Consider the following 25,618-nt stretch of genomic DNA (forward strand, 5'->3'; position numbering starts at 1 on the left):
TCGTGTTTCCACGATGCGAATGAGGTAATATTTATCTCCAATGCATTATCGAGCCAAACTATTCCATGATTATAGCAGATGCAACTCCTATTCCAGTACTGAAAAGCGTGTCAGTATCACCTAAATCGTGTGAATGTAGACGGCTTACCTAGCACACATGCTAACAACACCAATCTCGTCGCCCCGTCTCCCAAGTTCAGCCAGCAGCGTCGCAAGCTGCCTCGTCCCAGTAGCTCCAGTCGGATGTCCAATAGCTATAGCACCACCATTCGGATTAACATTATCAACATCCAAGCCCAATTTATTAATGCACGCCAGAGTCTGACTTGCAAATGCTTCATTGAGTTCAATAACATTAACGTCTTTCTGCTCTATACCGACATGCTTGTACAATCGTGGAATGGCATAGATTGGTCCCATGCCCATTTCGTCGGGTTCGCAGCCTGCGACTTGGGTTCCGAGGAATCGAGCTATTGGTTTTAGGCCGCGCTTGGTTGCCCATGAGCGGCGGGCTAGGATGGCTGCTGATGCGCCGTCGGATATCTGGGACCTGCCGGTGGTTAATGGAGCTAAGCAGATGTATGTCGCACTGTACTTACGAGTTACCAGCAGTGCTACCACCGTCCTCCAGGAATGCTGGCTTGAGCTTGGCCAACTTTTCCAAAGTCACGTGTGGCCGGATAGTATCATCTGCAGCAACTCGAACCGGCGAAGCCTCTCCAGTTTCGCTGTTGTAAGCCGTATACTCAATCGGTACTATCTCCGCTTCAAAACTACCAGCTGCAACAGCCTCATTCGCACGAGTATGACTCAACAGCGCGTACTCATCTTGCATTTTGCGATCAACTCCATATCTCTTGGCCACATTCTCTGACGTAATGCCCATCGGCATGAGACAGTCTGCAGCTGCTTTGACCTTGGTGTTACGCAGCGTCGGACCCACGCCTTGGGGTATTCCTCTCGACTGATAGTTTTTCGACATGCTTTCGACACCTCCAGCGAGAGCGACATCTATCTGGCCCGCTTGGATGGCATGGGCCATGTGAGTTAAAGCTTGCAGACTACTTGAACACTGTCGATTGACGGTGTGAAATGTCGTTGAGGTCGGAAAGCCAGCGTGCAAGAGTGCCATTCTACCAGTCTTTGCAAAGCCCAACTCCGCGAGGACATTCCCTATCAGAACATCTTGAACATCTCCAGCCTGGATCTTGGCCCGCAATGCCGCTTCGGCCATAACCTAAAGATCATATCAGCCAGAGTTTCTGTGATCGACTATGATGGGATCAGCTTTACCGGCGCCAGAATGTCTTCTGGCCACGCATCTTTGAACCCTCCTTTGAACGCTCGTGTGATGGGACTGCGAACAGCTGATAGAATGACTATATCACTAGGTGACTTTGTCGACAGTGGTTTCAAACGCCTTGCAAGACTCGCCATTGCTTTTTCCCTTGTACTTTCTGTATCTCCAATTGCAACAAGGCAATCTCAACTCTGTCCCTCCATGGTGTTGGTGATGCTGGCTGGCAATTGCGCACTATCCCTGTTCTGGGGTCCCACATCATGGCTTCAGTCTATCTCCGTAATTCCGTACGTGGAGTTCCCCATGCTTATGTGGAGAAGAGTTCACACGCGTCACGCGCGTTCCATGTGGGGAGGAAGTGGAACGCGTTTGCCATGGCAGCGCTAAGCTCACTTCAGCGAGAGGGGCGTCCTGTCCGCTCATTCTCATCCTACCCTGTATTGTCGTCCTTGATTGAGTTTTTGCAGACTGAGCAGCTTTCCACGGTGTCAGACATCATAGTTGCAAGCAATCATGACTTTCGCGTTTGGAAAAGAAGTGTGTTATCCAGCTTACGAAGGCCGAGAAACGCCCAAAGTCTCATACGGGCTCAAATTCCATGAGGCCTGCTTACGTCACTGTCGCGATACCTTTGCGAGTTCCAGGGTGTATGTGATTTGTTCCAAGTCTTTGGCGCAATCTACAGATGCGCTTGACAAACTTCGCTCGGCTCTTGATAGCAGGATTGTCGGGGTCAGAATAGGCATTAATCCGCATACTCCAATTGCACAAGTCCTCGAAGTCGTCAATGATGCGTCGAAACTCGACGTCGACTGTCTCGTGACGCTAGGCGCTGGCAGTCTGACAGATGCTGCCAAGTTGGTCAGGCTCGCCTTGGCTAACTCGGTCACCACTGAAGAGGAGATGGATACGTTATGGGGGACACCGAAAAGCAATCCTGCACTACGAAGCAACATATCCAAACCGACTATTCCTCTCATCCACATCCCGACATCACTCTCGGGTGGCGAGTTCCAAGCCATCGCCGGAGGAACGGAGTCCCAAGGGCACGCGAAGAGAACATTTCACTGCGAAGGTGTCGATCCAGAGCTCGTCATCCAAGATCCAGAACTATGCCTTACGACCCCAGAGTGGGTTTGGCTCAGTACAGGCATTCGAGCCGTTGATCATTGCGTCGAAACGCTCTGCTCGCTTGTCTCAAACGACAAAGCTGATGAATGGTCGAAAAAGGGACTTGTTAAACTTGTCAGTGGTCTGTTGGCAAGCAGGGCAGATCCAAAGTCTCTACAAGCCCGTCATCTCTGCCATCGGGGTGTTGTGTCGTCGATGTGTGCCGTGTCAAGTGGTGTGCCACTCGGTGCGAGTCATGCTATCGGACATCAACTTGGACCGCTTGGAGTTGGTCACGGCGAAACGAGTTGTATACTCTTACCTGCCGTGTGCAGATTCAATTACAACAAAAAGGCAAATGTTGAGAGACAGGAAGTTGTGCGGGACTTGTTGTTGGAACAGGATGAAGTTCGGCAGCTGCTGCAGGCGAAGGGTCCTGATAAGAGCGCCGTGAGGTTGGCCGATATCTTGGACGTATTTATTTCTGCCCTTGGTATGCCTCGTTCACTGGAAGAGGTTGGGATTGGGGAGGATAAGCTTGAGGTTCTTGCAAAGAATAGTCTTGACGACATCTGGATTCAGACCAATGCATTCCCCATCACGGAGGCTAGTCAGGTCATGGAGATACTCAACATGTGCGTTAAAAGATCATAGATCTTGTATATGGATAATTATATGCTTCAATCTAATACTGCCTATTGGTGTAGTACTCATACTTGCCCGCCAACCGAACCCGGAATGTGCGACCCCAGATAACCATCGGCAAACAAGTCAAAGCAACGGCAGTAGAAATGCAGCCCAACACCACATACATGTTGTACACACCCATGCCTTCCATCCATGGCGTGACGGCAAAGACTAGGCCAGTTGCAATGACGTTACGAACAAACACAACACCTGTCAGTGCAGGACCTATGATCTTGAGAGGATGTTAGACCATAGCAGGAAGATTGGAGTTGGGATAGCTTACATGTTCGTGAGAGTCTTGAAGGAATGTGAGGGACATGTCGCCGCCACCTCCGATGGCGAAACCGATAAAGCCTGAGCCAACAGCGTTGATGATCCAAGGCATTCCCTTGGCAATAGTGAGTCCATACATCAGACATCCGACGGTCATGGATAACCCAGGAACCAGGAACAGCCACAGTCTCGTCTCGGGCTCATAGATACCCCCACGGCGTTTCGCAATCTGCACAATGGACCAGTCAACAAGCGGTCCTCCGAAAATAGCTCCTAGGATGGCACCGATGAATGGGGGGATATTCATGTTTCCAACACCAGCTGTCGTAAAGTTATAGGGCGGAATAGAGTACAGTGAACTCTGTGTGACTGCCAGAATGGCGAGCATGGCGATACTCCAACCATACTGTAGCGCAGCAAACATGACAGCTGGAAATGTGGCAAGGAGCTGGAAAGGCTCGTAAATATCTCTCCAGAACGTTCGCTTCTGAGTGGACTCGTGCTTGTCCAATGTCAGAAGTGCATGGCGCTTCCAGTAGGAGTTCATGGGAATGCTGTGATCTATCTCGATGGTATCACTCTGCTGCTCCCTGAAGTCGACGCTGGCAGGTGAATCGCTTGGCAAGGGTATCTTTGCGGTGCTGTTAACCTTGGAGAACTCGTTATCGGTAGGCGAGGATGTAGTGACTCGAGGGTCGTGGCCGTTGAGTGGCGCGGGGATGTATTTTGTTTCTTCGAGGAAGAAGAACATGAGGACGGTGACGATGCCGGTGAAGACGGTGGCGGACCAGCAAGCCCAGCGCCAACCCATCGTCACGGCGACTTGGCCACCATAGACAGGTCCAAGGTAGTTCTGTATGTGTCAGGATATGACCGCAGGAGAGGGATCATAGGACTACTCACGCCTACAAGGACCATCATAAAGTAGATACCGTTCATTGTACCACGTTGATGGACGAAGAAAAGTTCCGTTACCTGCCAGACCGATGAGCATGAGTTCACATTAAGTCCAAGTAGGGGAGACTTACTGTGACCTGGAACAGGGCTTCGTTGACAGCCCCGGCAATACCCGCAATAGTGTTCATACCAATCATATCCCCAACAGTATGCGTCTCAGCTTGCCAAGCACCGGCACCAAACATGATCAACGACGTAACGAGATAAACCGGTCGACGGCCGATGCGCAGGGCGATAGGGATGAAGATGATGCAGCCAGTGGCAAGACCTGCCATGTTTGCTGCATATCCGTTGTTAAGCATATCATAGCTCATGCCGAGCTCTTCGTTGAAGTTTTGCCAGAATGGGACGCTCATGCAAGGACTTGAATGTCTCAATTAGCGATGGAAAACTAGAAAGGGGCTGAAGACGTACATGCAAAACATCATCATCGAGTAGAGAGATAGAAGCATCATGTGGAGGGTTTTGCGCATTGGACTCCAGTTCTGAAATCGTTAGAGGAGGCTAATTTTGGATGGGGTTTTCGTACCAGAGGCTGATTCGGATCTGAAGTTGGCCGAGGAGCCAGCACGATATGAGTAGCTTGCAAGTCATTGATGCGTTGCGTGCCCGGAGGCAACACATCAACTGTCAAAGTACCCTCTTCAAACGACATGATAGAATACGGTACCAGAGGAAGGTCAGCGAATGAATGTATGTTTCAAGATCGCCAAGTCTAATGGGACATAGCGACATGTTAAATATGCCAACCCAATCTCGTATCTCGACTAACTTAGTTGACGGCGAATGCGGGGTTGGCCGACACTAGATAAGCTTCCAGAGAGTCCAGCCGACGGTCGCAGCATTCCGACCTCGCTGATACGACATGAGCCAATCATCACTCGTGGAACGAGCAGCTAGCTGGGCGATCGAGCTATGCTGAAATAGGCTGGTCGAGCCCATGATAATGAATGATGATGCTACTGGTTCGAGACCTTGCGGCACCTACGACAATCAGTGCCGCAAGCGGTATCGCGGCGTTCTTGGTCACTTTTGTTTCCCTTTTTGGAATGCTGATGATGCTGAGGGATCTATTGTATAAAAAGGGTAGTTGTTTGGAGACGACCGCCGTCTTTATCGCGGAACATCAGCTCAGTACCTTGCATAAGTCTTGGAGCTGTTGATATCGGTACGCTTTGTGTTCAAAACCTTTGTGACTCATTCAGTGTAGAAGCTTTATTTGACTGAAAACCTAGTCCTGATTACTACCGAGTCTCCAACATCATCAGGCCATCTAGCTTTTCAGCCAAAAGCAAGATCTTAGGTGATTATAAGAGTGATAAGTGTTTTACCTGTATGTATTTATTAGTGTCCTTTACCTTTGTAGCCTGGAGGCTAAAGTCTCTTTTAAAATCCTAACCTTACCGCAGATATCGGTACGACTTGTGAGTGATAGATTCATACTTGCACGTGTCGACTTTCAGACTTCCTGAAGCTTATCGACTCGCAGCGCACGAAAGCTTGATTGAGTAGACCATCCCTGTCTATCTAAGGCGCCTTGCCAAAATCGAGCACATCCTCAATTCCTCTCTGACTCTGAATCTCTCCCTGCGAAAGAAGAATAACTTTCACTTGTTGACTCTGTCCTCCAGTTCTCGCGATACCCTCAAATCCAGACAAACGATGCGTAATCTCAATCACAGTGTGTCCGTTATCCGTAAAAATGTCCTTCACAATACGCCGCATAGTTGACTCTGTGAGCCCATCAACCGATGATGTCGCCTCATCCAGCAGCAGAATAGGCTTTGCTCCTGTAACTGAAGAATGCTCGGCTCGTAGGATAGCTCTTGTCAGGGCGAACAGCTGGGTTTGGCCAGTTGACATGTGAGGCAACGAATTGAGAGGGTCGTCCAGAATATCTACCAGCTTTGCCTCCGGATTGCTGTCGAAATGTTCACAGAGCCCAGTTCGTTCAAGTGCCTTCATGATGGCACTGTCGGAAAGAGTTTCTGAAGGCTATAAAGAGTGGGGAAAAAGGCAATGCGTTAATGCAAGTTCTCGCCACAGATTTCAAGCGCGAAGGTTTACTTACGTCCAGGTTGAAGCGAAGGCTCGCCTGTGCGAGCAGAAATGGATCTTGTGTAACAGTGATAAAACATCGCTCACGTATAAACGACAGCGGAACCAGGTTCAAATCGATTCCATCAACTTCAATGGCCCCCGACTGAGCATTGAGAAGACGGAGCAAGGCGAGAAGGAGAGTGCTCTTCCCACTAGCATAGACTGTCAGTAACAGATCTAGGATAGGTAGGGGCTCATATAGAGAACTTACCTGCCTGTCCTACCACAGATCACTAAATGTTGCCCTGCGTCAATGGATAGGTTGATGTTCTTCAAGGCCGGCACGTTCGTCTCTTCGTAAGAGACCGTCAGGTCACGGACCTCAACTGCCCCACGTAAAGGCCAGCTGTCAGGGATTGTCGCTCCGGACGTTGGCTGTTCTTCTGCTGGTGTGTTTGCTTCCAGTGTCTTCAAACGCGATCTGTGACAGTGATTTAGTCAGCAAAAGCATAACCTTTACAATCCAGAGACAGCTATTTCGTCAATACGCAAAGGCTCCAAGTGCGAACTTACATAGCACCGAGAGAGATCTCCAAATTCGTCCAAGACGTGACAAGCGCTAAAAGTGTCGAGTTGGCGACGAGGACGATGTTCAACGACATGCCAATCTGGCCAGCTGTTGTGCTGCCCTCCAAGAAGACTGCCAAAGTGATCAGGATCACTGCCATGGCGGCAATGACCAAGTCAAGAACAATGTTGAGCCAGAGCTGCAAGCAAAGCAGAATGTACGCTGGTTGCTGGGACTTATCAAGACAGCCCATGTTGGTAGTCTCTGCTTGCTTCACCCAGCCAAAACACCGGATGCTGACGACACCCTCGACCTGAGAACAAGTGGGATGGTTAGCCCCAGCTTTGGATACTTTAGCCGATACTTACAGACTCAAGGAAGCTTGAGTAAACTGCAGACTGCGATTCTAATTGGAGCAAACGAAGCTGTCGAGATATGCGCAGGTACACTCGCTGCACAACGTAGACTACCAAAATGCAGATTGGCAACGTGGCAGCTAGCAGTTTCTGGGCGCTGAAAAGCAGCGTCGCCTGCACCAGTAATTTGAAGACCTCTACAAGCAGTCAGAAAACCTACATCGTACACATATTATTTAAGATATTGGAGGTACTAACGATTGGAAAGGGAGAGTATTGCCGGAGGTAGGCTCTTGTCGACGAGTTGCATGTCTTCACTGAACCTGAAAGTCATCAGCCAAGTGGCAAGCATTAAGAGGCAAATGGGGTAAGTTACCGATTCAGTATCGAACCCGTTTCTGTCATTGAGAAGAACAGCAATGGAGCGCTGGGATCAGTTAGCTAAGCCCTTTGTACGATGGCCATGCTGAACAGACCCAAAGACAGTGGAGAGTAAGCGTCGGTGGAGTTCAGCACCCGATGTTGGCGCAATCAACATATGAGTAGACCTGGAAGTGGACCATTAGCCATATGAGAGTAAGTTTAGAGGCTCAATGACATACCACATTGACCCATTCGTGGCTGTCCAGGCTAGGAGTGAAAGAATGAGGTAGCCTCCGATATAGAATTTCGTCTGAGAGCCTGGTGATTCCGTCCACTTCTGCAGCCAATACTGTGGAAAGGTCACAAAGAATGAGTACGAAGCTGTGCAAACGAGTAGTATGAAGAAGTTACGCGGGTGCACAGCTCTCAGGTAATATCCTACGCCAGTCAGCGAGTCTCATGTCGTTCAAGCTTTGTACATACCGTATAGAGAGAAATCTCCTGCTGATCTACCCAAATCAGCCATAGCCTCATTTACCTTTAGAGCCTGGCTCTGAATTGTCTCGTTTGATTCGATAAGATCGGTCTTGTCTTCGGAACCTACCGCGCTGACAGGCGTGTGATGTAAATGTGCAGCTTCTTCATTTATTGCGTTTGGTGACCCTTGGTATGTGACTCTTCCATTCTCCAGAATGATCAACGAGTCGGCCAGACTAAAGTGCTTGGCTGAAGATTATGAGCATCAATATGTCCCGAGAGATACTGTTGAGCACTCACTAGAGTTGGCGATCAAGATGACTGTAGTGCCTGTCTTGCGGAAGTGCCCATGGGTTCCCAGAAGATTAGAAACGACCTTTCCCTCAGTGTTGTGATCAAGAGCTGAGAAGCTGTCGTCAAGAAGTACAATTTCACACCGAGCATATACAGCGCGGGCGAGTGCCTGGTTCATACTTAGCATCAAAAAGCTTCACAGGTAAAGACAGAACTGGGTACCTACCAAACGCTGTCTTTGACCTCCAGAGAGCTTCAGGCCCCGGCTCCCAATCAAAGTATCGCCCCCAAGCGGGAAGGCTGAGATATCCTCATCAAGGCAGCAAAGCTTGACGACTTGCTTATACCAGCCAGCCTCGAACTTTTCAAAGCCACAAACCGCTTCCTTCAGAGTTCCACTCGGCAACCAGGGTGATTGTTCGCAGTAAGCAATCCGCTTGGTGGAGACGGAGATTGTCCCGCTTGACAGTGGGATTTCGCCTAGAATGCACTGGGCAAGGACTGTCTTTCCGCTTCCAACTGCTCCAGCGCAAATGAATACCGAGCCTTGATTTACGGTGAAATTGATGTTTTCGAGGATTGGGCGTGATGATGAATGGGACTGAACCGTGATGGCTTCAAAGCAAATTGCTGATAAAGCATCATCGTCTTTTCGTCTCAACAAAAGTCTCTCATCCGCTCGACCAGGCCGGACAAGATAGTCTTGGATTCTTCCAAAAGCAGCCAGAGAGCCAATGGCACGAGGCACAATCGTCATGATCATGTTTGCTGGGTGGGTTACTAGCCCAAGAAGTGCTGTTGTCGTGAATGCAGTCTCGGCGTCGAGAGTCGACCCACGAAGATTAGCATACAGCACGAAAATGACAAATGTTAATATAGGAGAGAATATGCCGAGGGCATTTGCTATAATTGTTAGTGGGGGTAGAACTGTTGGATAGTCATCATGAAACATACCACTCGCGTTATACGCGACCATCATCCACCGCACTTTTTTAGCCATCTCCAATTCTTGCGCTCGAAGCTTCTGAAGCAAAGCCTCGGTCTGTCTAGAGAGACCAAGCATCTTCATCACTTTCATAGACGAGAGCGCAGATGCTGTCAATGAGATTCTTCTCTGCGTCGCTTCATTCCAGGCTTTCTGCTTGCTTTGCAGGTTCTTTGCCAGGTACCGACTCATTCGAGAGCAAACTTTGGAACAGAATCCCGTTAGCTGCATTTATAAAGACCGAATCTGAACTGGAAGTCTCACAGAAGATAATCACGAGTGGTACCGGGGCGGCCCAGCGGATTTGTCGAGCCAGCATCGCCATCCCGATTATGACCTCAAGGGCATGTGCCCAAGTTTCATGAAACATGCTCGCGAACCTCATCACGCTCTCCGTATCTGTGCTGATCAAAGTAAGAGCTATACTATCGTTGTAGCTGCTTGACGACTGCCGCAGCGCTGCGTTATTGATAAGCCCGACGAGTGTGCCTTTAGTCATGATGCTGAGTCGGTTCAATCGATGGTGGTAAACTGCATCAAATACTGCCAGCCCGAAGTACACCCCGGAGACTTTAATGATTAGCATAAGCCTACCTCCATCGGAGTGGCTGCTTAGTATATGAACCGCAGAGCTGATAAGAGCCGGCTGCGCGTAACGAAAGAATATCAGACATAATCGAAGGATGACTGGTGCCATGAACCGAGGTAGCATACTCTTCACTAGGCAAATGGGTAGTGTAATCTTGGTCAATGGTTTTGCCCTCGGGTCCCACGCCTTCAAGCCATCACGACGGAGCTTCTCCGATGTAAGCAGCTGGTCAATCGGAGGCAAGTCATCGACAGAAAGAATTATCTGGTTTCCCAAGGCGAGAATGGGGATGATCCACCAGAAGAATGTCCTGCTTAGAATTCCTGCGAGCTCTTCGGGAGATTGGGAAGAGTAGAGAGGTTTGAGAATCCGTTGTTTGTTTCGGCTTTCCGTAGCAATCAGAAGAATCTTCAGAGCAATCCTTGTGGTGGGTATCATCCACCCCTTGAACCCTTCTTGTATCGCAAGAGCCATATCACATCCCGAAGATATGATCAAGAAGACAACGACGAGGTCGGCTGGCCTGATTGAGCGCAAACGTTCCAGGTACAACAGAGGACAGAGGAGCGCAGTAGCGACGAAGGAACCAACTGGCACTACAGTGTGACGGAGATCTTTCTGCGAGGCTTCTGCTGCCAAATGGTAAAGACTCACCATCAGGAGCAGGCTTACTATAACCTAGACAGTAAATTGTGTCAGCTTCGCATTGACGTATAAGTTGAGGGAGGCTTCACCAGCGATGAGAAGCCAGAATATCCAGAGATAATCTTGATAACCTTTTTTCGAAGTCGCCATAGTCGCAACAGAAACAGTGAAGAAAATATCGTGTTCAGAAGGCATGAAGCCAGGTCAATTGCGTCGCTGTTGCTCATCATAAAGGCGTGCTGATACAAGGTGGTGACAGAGACAACGTTGGGAATTGCTGACTTTGCATTATTCTGCAATCGCCTCATGACATAGCAGTATGGATGAGAGATTCGTTCGTGGTTCAGACAATAAAGGGGAGAAATTAAATGTTAGTAAGGCGGACATATGCTATGCAGATACGAGATGGTAAAAATAGAGGTTATAGTGGGTCAGTCAGATCATAGACTAGGATTGCGCGATATGGCTTATCTCTTACGGTGGCCAACAGAATCAATTCCTGGTGGGCACAATGGATGCAGGAAACGCAATAGAGAAGGGCCTTTTGAATCTACGAGACCTCGACCAACAACGGTGAGATTTACCACCTTCTTAGATAGGCTTGGCGCTGTATGACATCAGAACCCATTTTAAATTGCAGTTTTCTGTCAATATTGCATCGGTTCTACCACCATTAAATAACAACGGGGCGTCCGTGTTCAACAATGAAGACGAACCATCGAGACACTAGTCGTATCGCCGACTATGGTACAATTTCTCGAGCTCACATATCAAGCCATCTTTACTCCGCCTGCAGTATTGCCATCGCTCTTCTCATCATGGCTCTCAGTTGGCTTATCATCTGTACTCGAGACCGGGGCAGCTCCATCAACAACCCCGGTATGACCTCGACCAACCATGGCAGATTGAACATGATTCGTCATGAAAGCAGTCGGGTCCTCCACGAATAAGGCACAAATAACAGCGACAGTTGAAAATGCAATTGTGATGTAAAATACGAACTGGAATGCGCGACCGTAGGCTAGTCTGACTGCATGTCGAAGCACTTCCTGGATCTCTGGTGTCATGCCGGGTACGGCGTCAAGAGCACCAGGGACACCAAGGTTATGCTGAATGGTACCCGGGATGATTAGTCCCAGGTCAGTGGCGTTTAGGCCACTTTGTAGTGCAGCGCGAGCGATCTCCTCGCCAGAATAAGTCTTGAACTTATCCTGGAAGATGGTGTTGAAGATGGCATTTCCGACCGCACCGCCGGCTGATCGGAAGGTACCCAGGAGACCCATCGCGAGACCCAGATGAGAATGCGGGACATGTAGACTGGCGATGGAGTATCCCAGGATGGTGCAAAGGACGAACATTGGAACTCCAAAGGCTGGTACAAACGCCCAGGCGAGTTTGTGGTTAGGATTGACGGTTGCGGCGCTGGCTCCGATGAAGATAGCCTGGAATGCTGTGCCGGCGACAAATTGCCACTTGATGTGACCAATCTTGTGGGAGAAAAGAGGAACCAGGAAACCACAAACGCCTTGCATCAGGGTGTTGGGCAATGCCAGAACGCCAATCTCGATGCCGTCAGTGGTGAACATGTAGAGGGAGCCTTGAGGAAGCAGAGCAGAAAGGGAATTATAGTTCATTCCCGAAATGAACAAGACAACAATTACAAGAAGAAAGCCACGGATGGTAGAAAAGAGACTGAGAGGAAACATGGGGGCTTTAGCAATGAAAAAGTCGTAGATGAAAGCGGCGACAATGGTGAATAGCCCAAGAACAATAGGTACGATGGTGCTGGCGCTTTTCCATGGATGAGAAGCACTGCCGCCCCAGGTCAAGCCGATCAGGAATACAGCGAGCCCGGCTGTGAACAGGCCAAGGCCGATCCAGTCGATCTCTCGGAACTGAGTCCAGCGTGACTTGTCGAAATCTCCTTGGGGATGAGACGTGGGCCAGTAGAACAAGGCTGTACCAACCAAGGAGATGGCCTGGACGATGATGGCGATGTAGAAGAGCCATCGCCAGGTCGCATACTTGTACATGGCATTTGCGAGGAGAACGCTCACCACGGCCCTGAAACCCCAGCATTAGTAAAGCCTCAATGACTAGTCGAGGGGATGCGTAGACTTTACCAGGGGATGGCAATTCCTCCCTCGAGAATGCCTAGGCCGAGAGACCGCCATTTGTTGGGAAGCATCTCGGGTACACCTGCATACGCCACAAACACAAAGCCAGTTCCAAGACCGACCAAGGTCTCGGCTGCAATGATGCTTTGGGTGTTCTGGGCGGTTCCTCCAACAATGTTACCGATCAGAACGACAACTTGGCCTGCAAGGATGATGCTTCGACGTCCAAAGATATCGCTGAAGGGACCGCCAAGGGAGAAAGAGCAGGCTGTCGCGAGAGACCATGCTCCTACGACCCACGGCAGTTGACTCGCATCGCCAAGTTCATTCGTTATCTGCACAACGATACTAGCAACACAGACGAATGGAAGACCAACAGCTGGTCCGAAGGACAATGCCATTGACTGTCAATCGGTATAAGTCAGTTCCGATTCCGAGGATTATATGATAACAGGGGTTTTCTTACAAAGATGGCAATCCAGACTCGGGCTCCCGTCTTCGGCTGCGTAGTGGGATTGTCCTCCAGCGCAGCACGATGAGGATCATCCTCGAGTTCGACTTTGGCGTGGGTTAGAGTATTCGGCTGAGGCATGATGATCACTTAACCGAGGTTTTTGTGTTCAAGAAGAAAAAAGGTAAGATGAGACAGAGTAGTATTGCCCCTAACGACAATATTCGGAGCCTGGTCCTGTTTTACTATTATACCTTATCAACGGGATGGTCGGGACTTGACTCACTTAAACTGCCGATGCCTTAACTCTGTGGGGTTTGCTAGCGCTTGTGGGGTCTTGGATTGTGTCTGTGTGGGGATAGAGTTTGGTAGAATGCGGGGAGACTACCCTGGACGCCTGCATGTGATGTCCTGTAGCTTGTTGAAAGCAGAAATAAGCCATTCTTGATTCGGTGATGGGCTGCGTTTCAGCCATGATTTGATGTATGCACTTATCTACAGGGCAATTGCCGAGTTGTGATCGCTCGGCGGGGTTCCGATGTGGGACGGCCGATGTGTCTACCGAGGTTTTGTGCCGTGTTTCTTCAACTTGCGAAAACTATCACAGTCAAGGGTTGAGCTCATGATAGTTGTGAAGATAAAAAGGCCTGAGAGAATTAATCAAATTGTGTTTTGACTAAAGAAGCTCAACAAACGATAAACTTCATTCCCCATACTCTCATCTCACGGCACATCACCATGACCAACAAGACAGATCTCAGAGTCTCCATCATTGGAGCCGGTATGATCCCGTTCAATAACACAAACAACATCCAATGATAACTAACTCCTCATCCAGGAATGGGAGGGTTGGCCGCTGCCCTAGCCTTCGCCAAGAAAGGCTTCACAAACATCCATGTCTACGAAGACGCACCCGCCCTCGGCTTCGTCGGCGCCGGCATCCAAATGGCCCCCAACATGATCCGCCTCCTCGACCAACTCGGCGTCTGGACCAAATCCTCCATCAAAGACGGAGCCACACAAGTCGAAGAAGTCGTCATCCACGATGGCGCTTCAAATAAGCTTCTTGTGCGCGTTTCCATGGCTGATATTGGCGATAAGTATGAGTATCCCCACTATGCAGGTCATCGTGCTTCGCTGGCTGAGGGGATTTACGATGCTGCCAAGGCAGAGCCCGCTGTGGAATTTCATTTTAAGAAGACGTTGCAGTATGTTGAGGACTTTGGACCGGGGAAGGTCAAGTTTATTGTTAAGGATGAGAATGGGAAGCCGCAGATTGTTGAGACGGATGTGCTCATTGGTGCTGATGGGATCAAGTCCAAGGTTAGAGAGTCGATACTCGCTCATCTCAACTTGGCAGCAGAAATCCTCGAGACTGGTACAGCAGCTTACAGAATTCTTCTTCCCCGAGAACTACTGGAACCACATCCGTACCTGATGTACATGCTCAACAGCAACACTGTTCGGCGGTGGATAGGCGAAAAGCGACATATCATCGCCTATCCCATCCACAACCACTCCATCTTCAACATTGCTTCAGTTCAACCTGATGTCAATTTTGCCGGTGCTACCAACGCTACATGGACCAACAAGGGAAGCAAAAAGGCCATGAAGCAGGTATTTGAAGACTTCAACCCCATCGTTCAACAGCTTCTCGATCTTGTACCGGGTGACGAAGTGGTCGAGTGGAAATTACGCTGTCATGAGCCTCTTGCAACCTGGACATGCGGTGCAGTCACCATGCTCGGCGATGCATGCCATCCTACACTACCCCACCTCTCACAAGGTGCTGCAATGGCGATCGAAGACGCAGCAACACTCGCTGAAGCTTTGAGTCTAATGCCAGGCAACGGTTCAGACCGAGAAGCTATCGAGAAGACACTAAAGGTATATGAACTTTTGCGAAAGCCTCGTACATCGACTTTGGTAGATTTGGCAGTTCAATCTGCCAAGGCTTTGCATCTGGGCGCTGGAAATGCTAGGGAGGAACGAGATCGTCAGTTTGCGGCTGCAAAGACGGGGTCTGCGCCGGTGCCGGATAAGTGGGTTAGTCCGGAGGTGCAAAAGATGATTTATGAGCATGATTGCATCAGGGATACGAGAGAGCGGTTTGAGCAGACTTATAAGTCTGTTTCCAAGGGGGCTACGTCGAAGCTGTAGGATATGGAGATTTGCAACTAGCATAGCGGAAGCACGCGAAGAGAGTTTCATTGCATATGTGTTTTAAGTAGATATCCTGACTGTGGTAGTTATCTGTATAGTTATCTATCCTATGTCAAAGCATCTTCAACAGCCAGTATACTCTCCCTCGCTTCCAAGATACGCTTGTACACTGCTGTGACGATATTAGTCTAGGCATAAAGTATTTTGGTAATGGTCTTACCGACGAGTGGCCACCGCTTCCCCATGTGCGAGAGCAGCCAGGTCAATGATTCCTTCTTGCTCTGTACGTCCTCTGCCAGCCATACCTTGCCCATTCGCAAAAGGACTAGCATGCCTTGGTAGACTAGTTCAACTAGAAAGAGAGAACATCGTCCGTCTTCAAGATACTGCGATAGCTCGTAACCGCCTTCTCGCAGGGTCGCCGAGATACGAACTAGAGTTTCGAGTGCAGAAATTGTTTCTGGGAAGATATTGCGTGCCGAGTCTTGTTCTGACTCGTGGCCAGGTTGTTGCCAATAGTGCTGCTGCAGTAGCAGAATCCCACTCGTCGAAGTCAGTATAGATTTCTCACTGAGTTGGGGTGACTCACATGTATGAAACACAGCTTTGGCTACAAAACGCCAGTCGGCGGCTTGTCGCTTCGAGTTCGTTGACGCGGACTAGGGACTCAAGTGTACGGCAGAGCTGTCCCACCTCCTCAGCTGTACTATTCTGTGGAGCCTCGCTGCTATTAGATGCAATGCGACAGAATGAGATGGATTTGCTGATGAGGTGCATGGCTTGGCATAGCCTTGCGAAGGATCCCATCTTGAAGGTGAAGCCTTCAGATATGCGAGTAGCATGTTCGGGAGATGATGACTGTTGATGAGATATGTTGTTAATCGGGCTAGGTAAGGAAAGGATAATCATACTTGGTTGTAAAAGAAGTCATCATCCACAGGGAGAAAATCCTCGAAGGAGGGATCAGCCGTGCTTAAACCACGAGACGGTTCAGAGACGTTCAGCAAACTTCGTGCAACAAATTAGCACAATGCGCGATGCTTGTAGCAATTGACATACCGGTCAAGGATCAACGCTCCCCACCAAACCCTCCTCATCTCCTCGATATCCGCCCACGAGGCACCCACAGTTGCTGCACAGTCCTTACCCAGCGCAGTCTGGTTGATCTTATCCATCCCCGTGGCCATACCATACCTTGCCAAAGCCCCGACAGTCAAGTAAGCAGCTGGGAAAATGGCATCGCCCATCTCAAACACAGCAATGAAGACTGCTGACTGCATGAGCTGAAGGCATGAGTCCTCTTGACGCTCCACTTCCGCATATAATTTCTTCACAAGCTCGTACAACACGCGCTTCTCTTCAACTTTGTCGACAGGCAGACAGCAAAGCTTCATGCACAGCGCTAAGAGGGCTGTTGGGCGGCGAAGTGGAACAAGGGGATTCAAGACGGCAGCCAAGTGGCGCTTCCCGTTGACGATAGGCATCCATGATTTCGTCAACTGCAAGAATACCTTGGTAGTCTCTTGCATTTGTTGCCGACCCCCGAGTTGTGTATCAATCTCAGCTGGTATCTCCCAGTTGACACGAGGGACCTGTAGATTCATGTCGCGAAAGAGGTCTGGGGCCAGAAAGCGAATTGCCTCCGGGTTGACCAAAACTTGTGCCTTTTTAGGCTGAGAAGTCTCCGAAATTCTTCCAGCTGCAGCATTTTCGAGATTGGGCCCCTCACCAATTGGGGAGGGGTTCTTCTGACCGCGGTGCTGGGGATAGTAGCATCCTATGCCTTTGCGACGACAGAGATAACATGTAGGCAATGATTTGTCACAGCTCCGCTTACTCTCGCGACAACTAAAGCAGGAGACGCGAGCTCTGCTTCCAGGAGGTATGGGTTTCCACACTCCAACTCGCGTTGGGGAGGCCATTGTGGTGATGGGCGGATAATGACGAGTAAGCAGACGCGTCAGCGGATCTTGCGGTACTTTAGCGGTTCTTGACTTGGACGAGACGGATGACTAAGTCGGATATAGGATTATTATTGGCGGCTTCGAGCATTGCGGGAAACATTGCGGTCATTGCGGGGTTTTGGGTGAGGTCGCATCGCAACCTGATCACTAAACAGAATATTAGTGAGCAGAACGCTTATAAAGCTCCACCACAGATAGTAGTCGCTATATGATATAGACAACAGAGGTTGTAATTGCATATATAAGGACATCTTTTCTTCGATTTCTAGAGGAACACTATCTATTCACTATTATACTCAACCTATAACAAAGAGCACATCATCGCAAACATCTTTAATTCCGCAAACCTTCAAGTCCTCTTAACAATGAAGTCAATCCTCATCGTTGGTGCCACTGGAGCTCAAGGCGGAGCCATTCTTCGTCACCTTTCCAGCACTGGCCAGTACAACATCACAGCCTTCACGCGCAGCGCGACATCCCCCAAGGCTGTCGAACTAGCGGCTCTGCCTAATGTCAAGATTGCTGTTAGTGACGCCGCAACTGGCTATGACACCAAAGCCTTTGTCGAAGCTGCCAAGGGTGTTGATTATGTTCTGGTCAACACGGACGGATTCGCCCTCGGAGAACAAGCTGAAACTTATTGGGGCATCCGGCTCTTTGAGTTGTCTGCTAGAGCTGGGGTCAAGCATTTCATTTACAGTGGTCTTGACTCTGTTGGACCCAAGACCAACTATGATCCTGACCTGTATGTTGGTCATTATCAAGGCAAGGCTAGAATCCAAGGTAAGCAGCCATTTTTTGCGTCATGTATTACCATCAGGCCTTTGCTAATGCATCCTTTTAGACTGGATCCACGCTCAGAAAGACGTCAAGATGCAATGGACTATCATTAGATCAGGCCCATATATGGAACTGCTCTCGGCAGTCATGTCACCCGCTATCGAACAGGACGGTTCTCTCACCTTCCAGCTTCCTCTTGACGATGGCTCTATCCCATTCATCCACCTAGGTGACTTTGGTAAATACGTCGACTGGGCACTCCAGCACCCTGAGGAGTCAAACCAGTTGGACTTTGGTATTGCCACCGTTCTCGCAACTGGTGAAGATATCGCCAAAGCTTCTGAGAAGGTCAGCGGAAAGACAAGTCGATTCGTTAACGTCCCTATCGATATCTGGAACTCTGTCGCGTGGAAGTCGCTGCCGCAAGGACCGGATACAAAGATTGGCTTCCAGTCTGTCAAAGATGATAGTGGTTTGCTCATGACCTATGGAGAGAACTTCAAAAACTGGTGGAACCTTTACAAGGCGAGCCCCAGTGATAACTCAGGGCTGATTCAGAGGGACTTTGGGTTTCTGGATAGAATTGTGCCGGATCGTGTCAAGAGCGTGGAGGAGTGGATGAAAAAGGTTCAGTATACTGGGGATAAGCAGGATCTCCTGAATCTTGAGGCTCATACTAAGTAACTGGGGACAGAAGTGTAAGAAGTGCGATAGTATAGTTTTAGACGAGCTTAGGTTGGCTTAGACTGATTTAGAAGCAGAGTTGAATGATTTGATGTTGAATCACGCCCCAAAGTGAGCGAAAGTAGCCCAAACCAACGGATCTTGAATCTTACTTGCCCTCAGCTCCATGACCGCAGTATAATAAGCCCTCGCAATGCAATCTTCATCCTCACCATCCCCAAGCATCAACTCCTCATAGAATCGCTTAGCAACCACTCTAGCCTTGCTATTCTTAGCCTCCCAAAACGTCCCCACGACCTGTTGAAATCCTAATAATGAAAACGCTCCAGCTATATGGACTACTTCATCTACGAGATGCCGGGCTGATACATTTGCAGTCGAGCACGCAGATAGATACGCAAGCTGTGCGTTCTGATGTCGCGAGCCTTGGATCTCTTGGATCGTCAAGTGTGAGTCGGTATTGGTGCCAAGTTGGAGATAGCTCTTGCAGGGTTGAGTTGACATCGATTGACCATGGCATCCGAAGAACACGACGTTACATGATGCGAGAGATGAAAGAGTTTTCGCCTTGTCTGGAGCTATGAGAACTCTGGTTTTGCAGTGCTGTTGAACCATGTCATTGAGCTCATATGCTGACTGTTCAACTGATAATTCATTGTCTTCTCTTGCCTTGTTTGGGGACACGATGAAGGCATATTCACAATTTACGCCCTGAAGCGGTTTCCATTTAGTCTCGCGGGCATATGCAAGCGTTTTCAGTGTCGTGGTATATGAAGGGATGGCGAAATCGAACATATTCGGACTGCTGTCTGAAGTGTGATCTCCAGCGGCATGGATAGGCATCAGTGCCATCAGCCCACTCGAGGTCCACCAGATGCGTGGGAGTTTCTTGCCTTTTGGTCTCTGACCAATATCCAGCGCTTTTAAAACTGGATGCACAGCAACATCCCATAACCATTTCAGAATGCGCAGCAGGGATGCATTCCTCGTGTTCTTAGTATTAAGACTCCCCCTGGTGATCATAGGTCTCTCTAAAAAGAGTCTGGCGTTGCTGTTCAGGTCTTCCTCCTTCAGGTCAGGTAATGAGATAGATGTGATATCCGTTTGCGTGATGATGAAAGCATCACTCCTGATGTGGCTGACATTGAATGATACAACAGGACCTTTACTGGCCAATGCCTTCAGGGCATCAGTCGATAGAGGTTGTTGGAAGTTCTGAAAGCCTGGAACTTCTTGGCGGATCTTGTCTTCTAGCGCGTCAAGCTTTTTGTTCAGCTCATACCTGTCTACTCTGTGAGTCTCGGTAGAATTTGCAGTACCTCTAGTGAGTGGAGCCACCGGGACTTGCGATGAGAGTAGGTGTCTGCAATTCTTGTATTCAGCCGCGAGTTCAGGAGCTTGGGCTTCTAAGTCGCTAATATCGTTACGAGCTGAGATGGCAAGACCTGCGATTACTCCACGACCGGCCTCTTGCAATTGAAGCGCTCGTGAAGCATCTGCACCAGCCTCTAAAACAATCGAGGTAGCGTACGATGAGAGGCCTGAGATGCCACTCAAAGCGTGTTCCTGGTCAGAGCGCTCAAGTGCGAGGGGACTGATCTTGGGAAGCATCTCGATGGTCTTCTGTATCATGCTTTGGGCACCCTTCAAATCCTTGTCGTTGTATGCTATCGAGGAAGCACTGTAGCCAGCTCCTACTCGTTCTAGAGGAGTAGCACCCGCCATGTAAAGCAGATGTTTGTAGGCTTGAAGTGACGCTTTCATATCCTCTTCTGATCTTTCAGAGGATCCCGTGTCCTCTAGCTCTCGTGCTAGGCTCCGCTTCATGAAATACCCTCCCAAGTTGTTGTAATACTTGGCACATTGAGGATTGTCTGCTGGGGTCGCATCAACAGCAGCTTGGGTTTGGCTGATAGCTTCATCCATATCGGAATTCAGCTTAGTGAGCTCAAACCTTGCGGCGTACAAGCTGCCGCTGGTGTTCAACCTCTCAGGTAACTGCGTATTGCCTAAGACTGTCTCTTGGATCGCCTTGTCACTAGACTCTATGGCACTGTCCAGTGTCTCGCGTTCCTGGGTCAACTTGAAGAGATCGAAGAGGATCAAGGAGAGGTTGCTCCGGTACATCGCTTGCGCAGGATCGCCTGGGGATGACATGAGAACCGCCTGTTCTAGGGCTTCGGTGGATTCGATGAGACAATCTACATCTCCCGTCCTAGAAAACTGTGTTCTAAGTGCTTCGCCGAGATTATTCAGGACAATCGGGAATAGAAAATGCTCTGAAGACGTGATTCTGGCATGGCGGAGAGTCCGAACAGTGTCGACCAGGTCTGCAAGAGCTTGAAGGTAGTGGTAGCGAAGAGCAAGGGCCTGTGACAAGGTCAGGTCTAGAGATGTCGAGAGATCCACAGGCAACCTTTTTTCCTTGGCCAAGTCTCTTGCCTCTGAGGCGTATCTGACAGCTAGCTGAACATTTTCCAGATCCCCGAACCTCTCTGCTTTGGATATATATGCCGAGCTTGCTGATAGCAGCATTGCAATTCGAAGGGTTGCATTGCTATTTGGGACCATGGCACCCAGCCCCTCGAGGGCCGAATCTATACAGGTCTGCAGATCCGCCTCATTTCCTGTCGCGTCGTATCTCGTCTGACAGATGCCGCTCAAGTTGTTCAAAGATCCAAGGTAATCTGCCCCACTAGGCGGTTGGCGTTTCACAATACTCTTCGCTAAATCTACCGCCTCGTCAAGCTTCTCCATCCCACCACGGAATCGGAAGTCGGTCCATAGGGCGAGGGCCAAGGCACTTGAGCAATCGTCAAGGTTTAAGGAGTTCTCAACTGAGAGAAATCGGCGAGCTAGGATAATAGAAGTATCGATATCTTGAGGGTCTCTCAAACGTTCAAACCTTTCCCTGAAGAGGGTGGAGATTGTTGCTGTTGCATGAGATTGTCGCTTCCAAATAGCCTCCGAGGTGGCAGGCTCCTCAGGCTGATGATCGATTGCAGTATTATAAGCATTGAGTGCAAATGCAAAGTCTTGATCGGATCTGGTAGATTCGTATTTGACTTCTAGCAAGTCTAACGCCATTGCCGCAGAACGGCTTTGAGAATCGAGGGGAAGACTTTCATTTTTCATTGCGTATTGAAGCAGGTCGATAGCAACAGTCAGATCATCAAGTACGCCCTTAGCCTTGAATCCCGTTTTGACGAATAATGAAAGATTTTGCATGCTGTCGAGCCAATCTTCATCTCGAGGCGCAGTCGCTGTGACGACTTGAAAACCTATCTCAATTGCTTCATCGAGATCATCCACTTGGCCACTCCAGTGATAATTGTGATGAAGCGCGCTGGCCAGGGCCATCCTTTCGACCAAGGCATTATCTGTGCCTTTACTAGCGAGCTCGACTGCCTCTCTCGTATTTCGAATGGCATCTCGTAGGATATCACCTTGAAAGGTTTTTTCGTACAGTGTAAGCTGATAGTTGGCAAGATTTGTCAACCTGATGGCCCGGTAGTCTGGGTCATCTCCAGTCGCATTCAGGGCACTCTCAGCATGCGAGATAGCTTTGAGCAATTCCGGTAGCTGAGATGTGATTTCGGACTTGATATAGGAGAGATTCGCAATCTGATCGTAGTGTCTGGGCTTTACTATGTTCCGCCCGAAGTCCAAAATTTCCTCAATCCTGCCGAAGGCTTCAGTCGAATCATTCTCAGTAGCATGATAGCTTGCTTGCGTGGCAATCAGCTCCAGAAGGTAGTCCAGGTACTCAGGTGCTGCCTCGTCTTCATGCTTTACGGCCTCCATAACGGCAAGCTGAGTTTGAGCTACAGCTTGTTGCAGATCACTCGGTGTTGAGGTTGACTCAAACCGCGAGTTATAGAATTGGCCCAGGTTATTGAGAATTTGTGCCCGACGGGTGTAATCCGGGTCAATTCGAGCGAGAGACTCACTCTCAAATGTGATAGCTTCTTCAAGATCAGATGAGTTCCCAGTTAGTCCGTATCTGTCGTGTAAGTACACGCCTAGGTCCGCGAGAACAAATGGTAATTGGACGTGATCGTTGACGATTTTAAGGCATCCAATCGCCTGAGAGAGCGTGTCGACATCGTCGTCGAGTTGGTAGCGGGCATAGGCTTCTCGGCCAGCGTGTGCAAGATCTGCTATGCTGACTAGAGGCATTATAAGATAGTGGAGATATTCTTGTTGGAACGATTACTTAGGAGTTGAGGAAGAGTCTCGAAGGCTTGGCATTTACAAGCGTAGCCCGAGAATATTAAAGGGCAAAGTACCCATAGGGACAATACTTGAGATAATCCATCTGACCATCTTAGCCATCCCTTCTTGGAGGCCATCAGATTCTGGATCCGCGCCACATTCCACTTATTTCAATAGTTTTCAGCCTCTGACGAGCCTCATGCCAAGATACAAGCGAATAGTGAAGGCTATATAGCCCAGTGGCGTGCGGCTGAACTTGACGATCGGCACAAAGATGCCGTGTAACCCCGCAGCTAAAGTTCTGTGAGTAGGTAGTCCGTAGCGGACCGCATGATAATTATTCTGCTTCTCACAATGAAAGTTTTTCTTATCATCGCCAAAGCCCATCATCAGTACCATTAAATGGCCCTATTCTATTGTTATTGAAAATGCCGCTGCCACTCGTACTCATCAATACTCCTATTGATCTGGGGAAAATCAAGCTAGGCAACCTAGTGCCTAACGTCAGCCAGCCTCATATCGACGCCTTTGAGCCGATTGCCCTCCCAGAAGATGCAATACATGTTTCGGAACAGCTAGACTTCCGAACGCGTATTGAACAAAAGAAAGGATCGACCTTGGAGGCCACTCTTACTCAGCTTCTTTCGGGGTCTTGGAGCAATTCCCAAACACACGTGCTCAATCTTTCGGCGTGCAAAGCCATGTCTTACGAGGTCAAAAGTCCTCTCGCTTTCTTCAAAGAGATTATATCTCAAGAGCGCACGCGGATGAGATTACAAGACGCCATCGGTGACGGCCACAAAATGTACGTGATTACTGCTCTTCGGACTGTGATCAACGCCGAGGTATCTCAATCCATCTCGACCTCGAAGGCTATTTCTACAGGGGCTGGTGTCCCATTAGGCGCCATCCTAGCAGGGGGTATTGACCCTACAGGTGGACTGGCAGATATTCAAGGTAATCTGAGAAGAGGGAACAGCGCGCAGCAGACACAGGTATATCTATCTTCAACAGAGCAAGTGTATGCTGTTGGTTACAGACGCATCGGATTCAAGTGGTTTGTTAGCAAGAATGTCGATAGGGCGTTCTTGGATGTTAAGAATAGGTGGAAGGTCATGGGAGAGGAAATCATGGGGGATGAAGATGAAGACGAGGCGGATATCATTGAAGCGGACTTGGAAGAATCACTGGAGGGCGATGATATGAGCCAAGTTGAGATGCTATATGATTAAATGTTAGTATGATTCACGTGAGGGTAGCCATGACTGGCCCACACACCCTATTCAAACACTACCGCAGGGTTTCCGCAATTTTTCTATGATAGTAAAAGAAGATGTTTAGATGAAGTTGAATTCAATTAAGCTCAGCCACTATGTAGTCGATTGTTGCCTGTAAGGTTGAGCTATGTATTGGGCTGCCGACTATAAGGTTGAAGTTTAGGCGGCTCACATAGGGCATAAGAACACCATATCCATCCCCCCCACTACAAATCCTCTGACCTCTCGCGGATGTCGAATTACACCTTCTCAACATCTCCTCCGATTATTCGCTCGTCAGATCGCCACCGTACCGCCCTCGGATAGAAGGGTACGGGCAATTTACTCAGACGATGGCTCGAACTCCATCACGGCCTTTTTGTTGTACTCCTCGAACTTGACCTCTCCCTTATGGTTAATCCAGACCTGCACCACCTTGAAGGCGACGATGAAATCGACCAAGCTACTCCAGCTTGACTCCATGACACTCTCACTGTGGTGGCCGAAGCTCACGGCCAGCGAGACAAGGGGGTTTCGAGGAAGAGAAAAGTCCCGCCCCACGACCGCGCGGCTACTGACCCTCGATGAGTACTTGGCACCACGGGCAATCTTCAAACCCGTGACCATGTAAACCGGCCGCTTGGACCTGCTTGACGGCTTGAGACACTCGTCATCGAGATTTTCGATGGTGTCCTTGACGTAGGACTCGGTCGGGGTGAAGCCGAGGGTATCGAGATGCTCGCATGAGATCACCGTGTATTCACCCTCAGGGCGTCGGGATGGTGCACGTGGGCCCCGGCCAATCAGTCCCAAGGCTCGCTCCGTCAAAGGGCGATGATCGGAGTGAAGGTTGAGGACGTCTATATCGACTGAGTCTTGAGTCTCGACAGGAAAGAGTTGCGAGTTCGGGGATCGGCTGAAGTCGGTCCAGGTTACAAGGAGAGAATTGCCAAAGGTTGCTGAGGACGGTGCCGAGTTTGATTAATCCCCGTGGGGGTGCTGGGGCGTCAAAGTGTGGGGCGAGAAAGTACTCCTTGACCATCTTTGCGAATGAAGTTTTTGTTTCAGTTATGGATGGGAGATGAAAGAATTGAGAGAGAGATGCGCAGGTTCTGATGTTGTGAGACTGTGAGATTGAAAGGTTGTGAGGTTGTGAGGTTTCGAGGTTAAATAGGCTTTGGTGTGAACACTGAAAGGTTAAGAATATAAAAGGGAGAAAGAGAGAGAGCGTGAACAAACAAGAGTGCTCTTGTTGAACAAGGTTACATATTAGTGGAACGATTCACTCGCAGTAATTCACTGCACAGTGCTATATTCAGCCTATTAATTAATACTTAAAGCTTA

The 25,618-nt window shown here is 49.3% G+C and overlaps 10 protein-coding genes across 10 annotated transcripts; 4 read left to right on the forward strand and 6 right to left on the reverse strand.

Annotated features, from left to right (window-relative positions):
• Window positions 1–58: 58 nt before the first annotated feature.
• FTJAE_9497 (acetyl acyltransferase) lies at window positions 59–1,437 on the reverse strand (the record flags this gene model as incomplete). The annotated part of the gene is made up of 4 exons (XM_037356423.1): window positions 59–98; window positions 149–550; window positions 600–1,237; window positions 1,294–1,437. 4 exons carry the CDS (start codon window positions 1,435–1,437, stop codon window positions 59–61), a joined length of 1,224 nt encoding a protein of 407 aa, XP_037203479.1.
• Window positions 1,438–1,813: 376 nt separating this feature from the next.
• Window positions 1,814–3,064, forward strand: FTJAE_9498 (alcohol dehydrogenase; the record flags this gene model as incomplete). Its single annotated transcript, XM_037356424.1, has 1 exon — window positions 1,814–3,064. One exon carries the CDS (start codon window positions 1,814–1,816, stop codon window positions 3,062–3,064), a length of 1,251 nt encoding a protein of 416 aa, XP_037203480.1.
• Window positions 3,065–3,095: 31 nt separating this feature from the next.
• On the reverse strand, window positions 3,096–4,982 carry FTJAE_9499 (HOL1 substrate-H+ antiporter; the record flags this gene model as incomplete). The annotated part of the gene is made up of 6 exons (XM_037356425.1): window positions 3,096–3,329; window positions 3,381–4,223; window positions 4,274–4,345; window positions 4,399–4,690; window positions 4,742–4,812; window positions 4,857–4,982. 6 exons carry the CDS (start codon window positions 4,980–4,982, stop codon window positions 3,096–3,098), a joined length of 1,638 nt encoding a protein of 545 aa, XP_037203481.1.
• An 872-nt stretch (window positions 4,983–5,854) lies between these two features.
• On the reverse strand, window positions 5,855–13,353 carry FTJAE_9500 (drug facilitator PEP5; the record flags this gene model as incomplete). The annotated part of the gene is made up of 18 exons (XM_037356428.1): window positions 5,855–6,322; window positions 6,399–6,579; window positions 6,639–6,848; window positions 6,941–7,248; window positions 7,304–7,488; window positions 7,550–7,614; window positions 7,668–7,718; window positions 7,768–7,839; window positions 7,894–8,035; window positions 8,138–8,380; window positions 8,432–8,594; window positions 8,652–9,328; window positions 9,380–9,471; window positions 10,005–10,130; window positions 10,184–10,677; window positions 11,430–12,708; window positions 12,768–13,165; window positions 13,228–13,353. 18 exons carry the CDS (start codon window positions 13,351–13,353, stop codon window positions 5,855–5,857), a joined length of 5,280 nt encoding a protein of 1,759 aa, XP_037203482.1.
• Window positions 13,354–13,950: 597 nt separating this feature from the next.
• FTJAE_9501 (salicylate hydroxylase) lies at window positions 13,951–15,372 on the forward strand (the record flags this gene model as incomplete). The annotated part of the gene is made up of 2 exons (XM_037356429.1): window positions 13,951–13,993; window positions 14,051–15,372. 2 exons carry the CDS (start codon window positions 13,951–13,953, stop codon window positions 15,370–15,372), a joined length of 1,365 nt encoding a protein of 454 aa, XP_037203483.1.
• Window positions 15,373–15,482: 110 nt separating this feature from the next.
• FTJAE_9502 (Zn(II)2Cys6 transcription factor) lies at window positions 15,483–17,297 on the reverse strand (the record flags this gene model as incomplete). The annotated part of the gene is made up of 6 exons (XM_037356430.1): window positions 15,483–15,547; window positions 15,596–15,918; window positions 15,965–16,233; window positions 16,287–16,347; window positions 16,435–17,158; window positions 17,213–17,297. The coding sequence occupies 6 exons, from the start codon at window positions 17,295–17,297 to the stop codon at window positions 15,483–15,485; spliced, it is 1,527 nt and encodes a 508-aa protein (XP_037203484.1).
• Window positions 17,298–17,704: 407 nt separating this feature from the next.
• Window positions 17,705–18,803, forward strand: FTJAE_9503 (uncharacterized protein; the record flags this gene model as incomplete). The annotated part of the gene is made up of 2 exons (XM_037356431.1): window positions 17,705–18,122; window positions 18,184–18,803. The coding sequence occupies 2 exons, from the start codon at window positions 17,705–17,707 to the stop codon at window positions 18,801–18,803; spliced, it is 1,038 nt and encodes a 345-aa protein (XP_037203485.1).
• A 99-nt stretch (window positions 18,804–18,902) lies between these two features.
• On the reverse strand, window positions 18,903–22,982 carry FTJAE_9504 (tetratricopeptide-like helical; the record flags this gene model as incomplete). Its single annotated transcript, XM_037356432.1, has 1 exon — window positions 18,903–22,982. One exon carries the CDS (start codon window positions 22,980–22,982, stop codon window positions 18,903–18,905), a length of 4,080 nt encoding a protein of 1,359 aa, XP_037203486.1.
• Window positions 22,983–23,446: 464 nt separating this feature from the next.
• Window positions 23,447–24,250, forward strand: FTJAE_9505 (uncharacterized protein; the record flags this gene model as incomplete). The annotated part of the gene is made up of 1 exon (XM_037356433.1): window positions 23,447–24,250. One exon carries the CDS (start codon window positions 23,447–23,449, stop codon window positions 24,248–24,250), a length of 804 nt encoding a protein of 267 aa, XP_037203487.1.
• A 366-nt stretch (window positions 24,251–24,616) lies between these two features.
• Window positions 24,617–25,316, reverse strand: FTJAE_9506 (major facilitator superfamily MFS-1; the record flags this gene model as incomplete). The annotated part of the gene is made up of 2 exons (XM_037356434.1): window positions 24,617–25,134; window positions 25,211–25,316. The coding sequence occupies 2 exons, from the start codon at window positions 25,314–25,316 to the stop codon at window positions 24,617–24,619; spliced, it is 624 nt and encodes a 207-aa protein (XP_037203488.1).
• Between the last annotated feature and the right edge of the window lie 302 nt (window positions 25,317–25,618).

Source organism: Fusarium tjaetaba (genome assembly GCF_013396195.1).
Source record: "Fusarium tjaetaba strain NRRL 66243 chromosome Unknown NRRL66243_c0000215, whole genome shotgun sequence".
NCBI lineage: Eukaryota > Fungi > Ascomycota > Sordariomycetes > Hypocreales > Nectriaceae > Fusarium > Fusarium tjaetaba.